Below are 10,383 nucleotides of genomic sequence, written 5' to 3'. Positions count from 1 at the left end.
AAGCCTTTTGGCACGAAACTGTCACTGTGCCAAGCTGGATATGTCGACACCTCCCGCTGGTGTGCCGCCACACCCATCTCAGTGCACCTCTGTCTGCCAAACTACCAAACTGAGCGCGCCTCGGGTTGCGCTGCTTGAAACTAGCTCTGCGCGGGATTCACCACCCTGCGCTGTGCCGGGAAACTAGAGTCCAAAGTGTTTTTGTTTTTTGTTTTTTTTTTTACATTAAAGCATGTAAACATGTTCCAGCAGAAATCAAAAATACGAATATGAACCTGAAAATGTTCTTAATAGGTCCCCTTTAAAAACAGTAAACGAAAGGTCAAGGTTAGAGATAGTTAAAAGAAGTACATGGTATCTGTAACGGACCCATTACATAATCTTACGTACAGCTTAGCTTGGCCCATGACCAATACTTGTCTTTCCAACTGCTCTGCTTACTCTAGGACAATGAAAAATATCTCCACCAGTTAAAAAGCAATTCCCTAACCTTCACGCATGCCCCAGCACCTATTAACCAATCACGCCTGAGTGAGATTATAAACCAAAGGCCTCCAGCCCCCAAAATAGAACAATACAAGGAAATGTCATGGGATTTTCCCATTGGGTCGATACGCCAGGTAGGTTCTGAGGTCCACTACACTCCCCTGCGTGGCCTTGGTAATGGCTAGGCTGGGGACGCAGTTGATAGCATGGATTATGTGCACTGGGCACTAAAGACATGAATCGAGGTATTGTGACTGTGGTGAAGCAGTGCCAAGATCAATAGCTCATTACATGGTGCTGTCGGGCCAAGCCACGGAGGCGAGGCTGGGAGTCCACCGAGGGGATTACCGATGTGATTGTCGGGGTGATGGAGAGAAGGCCTGGCCCAGGAGGGAGGCTGGACCTGGGACTCTGTGGGCTCGCAGGTTAGAGAGGTGATTCGACTGTAGCTCTAATATGGCTGTCTGATTTCTCAGGGGACACACGATACAGCACATAGCACAATGAATTTCAGTGTCATACAGTGTGGTGATATTTTTGCACAGGAGATTTGGATTTATGGATTCCAGTCTTGTATTAAATGTTAGAAGGGTAATATGTGTTGCTGCTGAATCTCATGAATTTTATTCACGTCTTAATGTGGTGTATTTTTCTTTATGTGGGCTTAATAGCATATATTGACTCTTAAATCAATGTTGCTATTATGACCAGTTATCACTTTTTTTTCTCTTTTTGTAGTTTGGCAGGACAGAGGTAATCGATAACACTCGGAATCCAGATTTCGTCAGGAAGTTTGTCCTGGATTTCTTCTTTGAAGAGAAACAAAATCTAAGGTTTGATGTGTAAGTAGTCTGACATTTTTTATGAATAAATCTGAATTTATTTAATTGTAAACTTGGATAAATTCTTAAATGTAAATGCCTCAGAGTTACCAACCACAAAAATAGCTGTGTCTTTGATTACATTTGAATGATTTCTCTCTGCAGGTCTTCAGTTTAGTGAAAGCTAATTTTGCCCGATTAGGATAAATGAACAGGCTAATCAATGCTAAGATTAAATGGTGGGATGTCCAATCATGAAAGGAGATTTAAAAAGAAAAAAAGGTCACTTGCCAAGGTTGCTTGATAGCCCCACTGATTACATTAGTGTCTGTATACCCACTTGGCGATTCTGTTCAGTTCACCTACCTGTTATCCTTAATCAATAACAGGGAAAGAGCACTTACATGCCTCTGTAGCTTTAATCAAGCCACAGGAATGTGCTCATATTGCTCAGTGAGATCTGTAGGACAGAAGCTTACAGTTTGAACATGAAAATGGAACAGGAACATTGTTTGTGATGATAGTATTATGTTGGTGTTGTACATAATTTAAACCTCAAGAGCATCCCTCCTGCTTTGCAAGGTAATTTCATATTTTCAATACCCAAATAACAAGCTTTGTGAAACAACCCAGATATGAGGCTACAGTAGCCTAGAATTTCAAGATAACAGCAATTTCAGATATTCTTTTATTCCTGGCTCTTTCAAGTCAAATAGCCTAGTTTCTAAAAGATAAAAATGGGAAAAGGTTTATGATTAATAATGCCAGGCAGGTTAGTTTAAAAGATGTGTCGAGAGTTGGACGAGAGGATGGAAACAACTCTCATGTCTGTGATTATGAAGCTAGAGCTTGGAGTTGAATAGCTTAGCTAAGCATATAGAGTAGAAGTAGAGGGAACTAGCTGGCTCACCCAAGTCCAAAAACATGTCTAACATCACGTCTAAGATACACATTAATATGTTATCTATCTAGTTTATTTCATCCGTACACAAACCAAAATCTCAAATTGACAAGTTGTCATTTTATGGGTATTTAAAGTGCTGAAACTGGGTTAGTAAAGAGAGAATATTTCCCTGATTGTTTGTTAAAGTGTTCCTTATATCATTTTTGGAAGAGCAAGAACAGCCTATGGTGTGAAGGTGGCAAATGGACCTGCATTTGTAGGCTATAGCGCCTTTCTAGTCACCCAACCACTCAAGCACTTTTTACACTATGAGTCACATTCACCCATTCACACACACATTCATACACTGGTGGCCGAGACTACCATACTACATGGTGCCACCACCACTAGTTTTTAACACACTCACACACCAATGGAAGCATCATCGGGAGCAATTTGGGGTCCAGTATCTTGCTCAAAGATACTTGGACATGCAGACTGGAGGAGCCGGGGATCGGACCGATGATCCTCCTTGGTGGACGATCCGTTCTACCTCTGAGCCACAGCCACCCCATTATCGGTATTCAGGCTACTGAACGTCAACAGCTAGCTTAGCCTAATGATGGCACAGAGGTGCATACAGTAGCACTCCAAAACTCACATTGAATTCCTAAAACTCTTGATCAACCTCCAATTGACCTATGGCTAAGCCACGCCCCCCTCCACTCACTCGGACAAAATATCAACATTGACCGGCGCTATGGCAGGTGTCACAGTACACGGCATTTCGCAGGAGGCAATTGATGATTTTTGGGGACATAATGATCAGATGTGATTGATAAGTAACCAAAAGGGCCTAAACTACGCACTGGAGGGATATATTCATCATTTTATTGTTGAGAAGGTCGATGAAAAGCTTAAATTACAAGCCAAAATTTACAGGTCACAGTGTACGCTTGTGAACCGCATCTGGTTGCCGTCACCATCAAAGACAACAAGTTAAAGTGCCACTGAAGTTAAGGTTTTTGGCTCAGAATATGAGAAAAGGATAACGGCCTTTTTACCATCTTTACCAAGAGTGTCTCTCCGTTAGTTTGGTGCTACAGTATTTACACTGAATCATTCAGCATAACGTTTGCCAACCTTTGTTATCTCTGCCATTACAGATAAGTTAATGAAGCTAAGCTCCAGAAGTTAACGTTAGCTTAACTAGAGCCCTTTGGACAACAGCTAACAATGATGTACGATCACCAAAGTACAAAACTAGAACAAAATAGGCTAATGAACTCCCAGCAAACAAGGTGACATGATGAACAACGCAGCTAGGAGCTAACGTTAGGCTAACTTTAGCTAACGTTAGCTAGAGATGTTAAAGATAACTTTATATTTCTTTCCAGCAAAGTGACAATATGTTGCCTCAAACACAATGTTGACTTACCTTAGAACAGATGTAGACATCATTGTTAATCTTATTCACGTTGAGTTGATGTTGTGGTCTAACGTTACCACACAACTTTATCCAAAGGAGACACTTTTCTCAGTTGAGATGTTGTTTAAAGAGTAAAAAATACACCCCGTCGCCCAGCCTCTCAGGATACCTTGTGTCGGAGTTGCATGTACCCCATGCACACCGTTTCACCATTTTTAAACTTCAAATCTCAGAAAAAGCTCATAAAACCGAACAAAACTGACTTTCTGTAATGCATTTCAATGAACGTCCAGGCAGAGAGTGTCGGAGTGTATGGGAATGGCTATACGCACTGTGATTGGCTCATCATGTTTGAGGGCGGGACTTAGCCATAGGTCAATTCAAACCAAACACAGGTGATTCCTGTGTGATCAGCTAGTTAACTGGGAAACTAAATACAGTTTAGTTGTTGACATTCAACAACTGAGTCAGCAATTATACTGATCCCCCATGTTGAGGCAAATTGTTCTCATTCCAGTTCATCAAAAACTAACGCTTTAGTCTGACGCCGCAAGTCACTGCCTCAGTGCCAGATTTTGACAACATCGGAGTGAGACTGGGTTGGAGATGCACCCTTTAACATCTGTATGTGATGCACAGCTGCCTCCTGGGTGCCAGACCCTGAAACACATGGTTAAAGTTGTCAAAATGAAATTTAAAAAAAACAAAAAAACATCAAGTTTTGAGTTAAAAGAAGTATGTAACATGACGTAAATACATCACATAACTGACATACATAATGGATAGACGAAAGTTGCGTAACATTACATCAAAACAACATTCACGTGAGTAACGTTACGTGACTTTTGGTTTCACATGCGACACAAACGACGGTCTCCTAGGTGTAAATCTATGTTGGTTTGACCCATCCCCCACATCACCCTCTCACCATACACAGACACTCTTGTTCTTTATACAATGTAAGTTGCTCTCAGCATCAAGTATTGGAGCGGATGGGTTCACACCAAAGTTAGTCTCATAGAGACACCAAAGGGTGTTTTGTTGTTTCACACGCTAAGGGGCACAAAGTGTCAGTACTTGATGACCTGAGAATGAGAGCAGGTTGGTATAGGTAATACAGCATTACTAGGATTAGCAATTGCAATATATTTGCAGAATCTTTACTCAGTTATGTGCTGCTGCCCAACACAAAAATGAAGCAAGAACATTGTTGCTTTCCAAAACTATAACATTGGATCATGTGTAATTGCACTAAATCCCTTTAAATGCATCACACGTTCTTTAAATCTTATCACCTACATTTGTTTCTTGTAGGTACAATGTGGACTCCAGAAGCTGTAACATTTCCAAACATGTAAGTACAGTATGTCGAACTCTAATGACAGTTTTGGCTCAGCGCTGACAACTTCCATCAGCCCTCAAATGTCTCGCACTGTATTCGGCATTACTCACACTGTTAAAGCTCATTTACAGTGAATGAGGTCAGCAGCATGAATAAATCTATTTAGTATACTCTTAATCCGTCTTGTGACTAACTCTGTTTTTTCCCTCCTAACAAATCAACTCGTGGGAGAGCAGAAGGTGAGTGGCTAATATGCAGTTATCCTCATGAGTCCTGTTATTATGATATCCTTCAATCATTTCGCTCTTTATTTTCCAATTTATTTCACTGTCCCCAGAAGAGACTCGTAATTTTTCTGTTTCATCCACTTTGATTTTATTGTATTTTCCTCCCATTCTTTTATCTCATTTCATCAAGGACAAACACCAACAGCTCTCACCAGGAAAGCTTCCTACGTAGTCTGTGTTCTTCATTTTTTCCGTCTGCATTTTATCATTCGCTCAGGTAAAGCAACTTTCAGAACTCGACTTCAAAGTGAAAGCAGCTGTTGTTGTTTGAGACAGTACACTACAGCAGATTGTGCACGTCAGGACATTTACAAGAGCTACACACATATTCAGTTTGTGGTACGCACACCTACACTTGCTCGCCCACGCACGACAAACATCAACACATAGTGCTCTGCCCTTGTTGCTGTGCAGGAGTTTTATTGTGTCGTGTCATCGCTCTGCTTTTTTATGTTGCCATATGTTATTCTCTGTAGTGTGGTTGGTTGTAAACTTCAAACTCTGTGGTTCAATGAAAACGCTGATTGAAGGGGAAAACTCTTTCTTTTATACCATGAGGACGTTTGCCTTATGCACAGTGTGGAGCTTTTAAGAATAATCAGTCAACAAGCGCCTGAATAATGCACCCCACCAGGACTTCTCGGGCTTGACCTAGTTGGGTTAATGCATGCTTATGTAATAGGTGGAATTAAACCTTAAATTTAATGTTTAATTTAAAGTGACACTTCAGAAAGATGAGATTAAACTGTAATGGAACTTTAATAACTTTAATATCTCTAATACTATCCCTATTGATTTTATAGTCTTTCATAATTGCTATTGAGCCTATTATCTTCAGCGGTAACCCTGTTTATGAAAGCACACGAGGTCCAGAAATGTGTAGAGTAATTAGTTTAATGTTGAGTTATTTTAATGAGGTGGCTCCCCTGTGCTAACTTATGAACTCATATGTTGAAAAAGGTTAAGAGCTCCTCAAATACATGGGAATCTGTAATGAACTGAGCACACTGTGGTTTCTCAGAGATGAGTTAAATTAAAAATTGTACCATGGCTGTATCAAGCAGGGCATTGTTGAAGGAAAGGTTCCCATTTTTTTCAAGTTTGTCTCAATAGTATTTTACCTATATGAACATTGACACAGGTTTGATTTGCTGTAATTGTTCCTTCTGTCCATACTGGCCATCAAGAAATCCTTTGAATAAGTGATTTCAATATTTGTGATGGGAGACAAAATCATCAACTATACTGTACTATAACTATATAACAATAACTCTAACGATAATAATAAGTGTAACAATAACTTTAACTACATAACAATAACTATAACTGTGACAACAGCAATAACTTTAACAGTATAACAATAGCTATAACAACAATGATAACTAATGATAACAATAGCTGACAATATAATAACAACTTTAACGTTGATAACTGTGATGATAACTATAACAATAATATGATAACTATATCAATGATAACTATAACAGTGATGACTGTATTGAGAACTATAACTGTAACAGTAACTATAGTGATATCAACACAACTAGGAAAAATGATAACTGTAACAATAAGGAAAACTACAACTGTAACAACAATACTACAACGATAATGATAACTTTAACTATATAACTATTACTAAACTTATGATAACTGTGACAATGATTACTGTAAGTATAACTGTAACAATAACTATAACGATATAATGCTAGCTATAACAATAGCTGGAAAGCGTTGCTGGGGAGAGGGACGTCTGGGGTGCTTTGCTTGGCCTGCTGCCCCCGCGACCCGGCCCGGAATAAGCGGATGAAAATGGAAAATGGAAATAGATATAACAATAGCCCCTTTTCCACCAACAATTCCCGGAACGTTTATTACCAGGAATTTGTTTACTTGGGTAAAATAATTCCTGGTAATCTGTGTGGTTTGCGTTTCCACCGCACCTCAAAGTTCCGGAAAATCAATTCAAATTAGCGTGATGACGTTGATGATTTGGTGTGTGTCCTGTATTTGGCTCTGCCAGCTTGGCTGGTTACGTGCTGGTAGAGAGTTGGGGCTGTTTGTCTCAGCCAGCAGCTAAGTTTAAAAGTATTTTAGATAAGTGTCAAACTAAGTTAGTCTACATACAGACAGCTGTCATTTGAGTTTATTAGTAACAATTCGCTATCAGCCGAACTAGCGTGCTGTCCTTGTGTAAGACATAACGTTAGTGTCAGTGGATGAGAGTCTGTGGACAGAGCTGACTGAATATCACTGTCTACATGTTTACATGTTCATGCTTGCTGAACACATGTATTGATAAAGTATTGGCTTCTTACTCGCTAAGGTTTAATGTCACTTACAGTAAAGAGTGTAGCTGCCATCAAAACAACTTTGTTTTCACCACGGCCGCTCGGCTGTTCAGCGGTTACCATGTCGCGTCGATGTGTGTGTAGAGGAGATCAGCGCCGGCACAAAAGAGCCGATACTGTTAGCGCTTATCAATACTACGGCCTTTGATAATTTAGCTCTGGGGCTAATTTAGTACCGGGTTTCGGTATCCATCCTAAATCAAAACAGAAACAAAGTGGACCTTGTAGAAATTAAATAAAGCTTGCAGCGGCTGCCCATACCAGGAAGTGCAGAATGCTGCATGTGTGTTCCACCAATCAGCATTCTTCGGCAAACAGCCCCGCCCCTCAAGAATTCCAGGTAATCTTTCCGGGTAATTTCGGTGGAAACTCACGGAGGTTTTTCAAAATTCCAGGTAATTGATAAAAGTTCTTGTGGTGGAAAAGGGGCTAATAATGATAACTAACAATAGCAATAAATATAACAATATAACGATACGATACGATAACAATGTAACTATAAAGATAATGAGAACTGTATTACAATAACTAAAACAATAATGAAAACTATAACAATAACTATAACTGTAACAATAACTACAATCATAACTGTAACAACAACGATTATGATGTGAGCATCCACAGTGATGAACATTCTGTAAACAGTGGTGCCAAGCATACGCTGTGTGTTCTAGCTGTGTCGGCAGGATTTTGACTGGCTGTTAGTGTTTCTCAAAGTTCACATGGTTCTCAGCACCCATCTCCTTTGTTTTGTGACCCATTCACCACCTCACCCTGCCTCCTGAAGGGGCTGCTTCTGTATTTACACCCGTCAGCACATTATGCATGGTTATGCACAAATTACTGGCTTATCATTATGTAGGATATGTAGGAATTTTGGTGCATTGCTTTCGTAGGAAAATGTACAAACAGTGCATAGGAACGGCATGGTGCACAGGATTCCAGTCATACTACAACTGAGGTTCTGTGTCAGTCTGACATTTGACCCATGCGCATTTCCCAATCCATACTCCATTCCAGTGGTGGTAATGCACCATAACATTGTTTGCCATCTGCCAGGATAATCAATAAGAAGATGCATGAGAAAATGGTACCTCATGAATGTCAAGAAGAGCTCCTGTGTTCTTATTCTTTGAATAAGCATCACCAGTAACTGGAGCATGCATCATCAGAATGCTTGCTACATGTACAGTCTAGGCTGCACGCAGAGGTCCCCATAGGGTTCCTGTGCAGGGAAAGTCTGAATTGGCCGTTAAGTGTTGAGGAAATCCTCATTATTTGTCTAACACAGATGGCTGAATCAGCCTTGGGTAAAGGACTAAGGATTATGTCCTTAATCACTTACATTAAAAAAACTTAAGGATGCTTCGAGGGCCATTATGAACAGAGGGAATGGTTGCAGCAACCCAAAGCTCTTATCTACCTTATCTGCAGGTTGTATTTATGGTACTTCTGTGCTGGCTGGACTACATCTTGGCCCTGTAATGCTATCAATCCTCTCTCTTCTATCTCTTACCTCACTAAGGACTTTCTGGGCCAGACCTTCTGTACCCTTGGAGAAATTATCGGCTCCACAGGAGGGCGGCTGGAGAGAGTCCTCTCGTAAGTCCCACAACATCCTAAAATCTGTCATTGTATCAATGAGAAATGCCTGCCCTCTTTTTTTTGTTCAGGTTGTTGAATCATATTCATGATATAAATTATGCACATAAATAATTTCTTGAGACCAAACAAAATGAGAATGAAATGAGTCCCCCTCCGACTCTCATTCCATATTTATTGATGGCTGCTGTGGAAAACAACACTTTATGAGTCATCACACTAATGCAATGTGTATAGATTCACCAAGTTTAAACAGCCTCATCTATTACTCATCTATTATATTGTTGGATCAGAGTGTGAGAGGTTATATCAGCCTGCTGCATCATTGCACACTGAGCTGTTGTTGCTGAAGTGGTATTGAGTTGTTTATATGTCAAACAAAAGTGACTGAAGCCTGTAACAGTAGGTTTTCTTGTGTTTTCTGCTTGGTTATGTGTGAATAGTAGAAATCAATGTTTTTACACAGTAAAAGGAGCAATATGCATTCATCGTGAGGACAAAAATTCTACTTTGCAGCCATCTCTGCAGTGTTAGATAACACACTATATTATGAGGAGTGAAAGGAATGCTGGGAGACAGAGTGAGATGTGAGGTCAGAGAAGTCACAAGCCAGATTTGAACCCATTTAATTGCAAAGACAAGGTATCCCCCCCATCTCTGCCTATCCACTTTGGAGCTCATTATACAGGGTGCAGGGAAACAATTCTCCACAGTACCACTCGTAGAGCAGCATATGTATCAGAAGCTGTGTGCAAAGGCAGCATGTTTGCTTGCATGGCTAAAATAAAACGTGTTTTGATTGGTTCTTTTTTCTCTTTAGTTCATAGTTCCATCACTGCAGCAAATGAAAACTGATTCAAATCATTCCTGACCCCCCTTCTGTCAGGAGGAGGAACTTTATCAAAAACACTTTCTTGAAGGGAAATTTAAACTTTCAATTCAAATAAACACAAGAAGTTTGTGCTCACAAAAAGGATCAACACTCAGTGAAAAACCTAAGCCCTATGATAAGCTAATATGGCAAGGCTTAACTATACAAACCAATGAGCAGTGATAACTAGCATGTCTTTGGAGTCATCGGGTGGGAACCTCCTTTCACCAGTGTTTCGTCTAGTTGGTCCCACGACACCTCCAGGAAGCTAGACAGTGATCTCTGGCGTCCCAGAGACGCTCCCCTAATGCCAG

At 40.3% G+C, this 10,383-nt stretch overlaps 1 protein-coding gene across 1 annotated transcript in view; it reads left to right on the top strand.

Annotated features, from left to right (window-relative positions):
* cpne9 (copine family member IX) overlaps positions 1 to 10,383 on the top strand; it is a 122,718-nt gene that overhangs the window by 34,484 nt on the left and 77,851 nt on the right. The window contains exons 4-6 of the mRNA XM_050066249.1: positions 1,225 to 1,328; positions 4,934 to 4,973; positions 9,122 to 9,198. Coding sequence (XP_049922206.1) covers positions 1,225 to 1,328; positions 4,934 to 4,973; positions 9,122 to 9,198 — 221 coding nt within the window. The remainder of the gene's footprint in view (positions 1 to 1,224; positions 1,329 to 4,933; positions 4,974 to 9,121; positions 9,199 to 10,383) is intronic.

This window comes from Epinephelus moara, chromosome 16 (assembly GCF_006386435.1).
Source record: "Epinephelus moara isolate mb chromosome 16, YSFRI_EMoa_1.0, whole genome shotgun sequence".
NCBI classification, from domain to species: domain Eukaryota; kingdom Metazoa; phylum Chordata; class Actinopteri; order Perciformes; family Serranidae; genus Epinephelus; species Epinephelus moara.
Note: the sequence above shows the minus strand (reverse complement) of the source record. Positions and strands in the feature narration are given on the sequence as shown.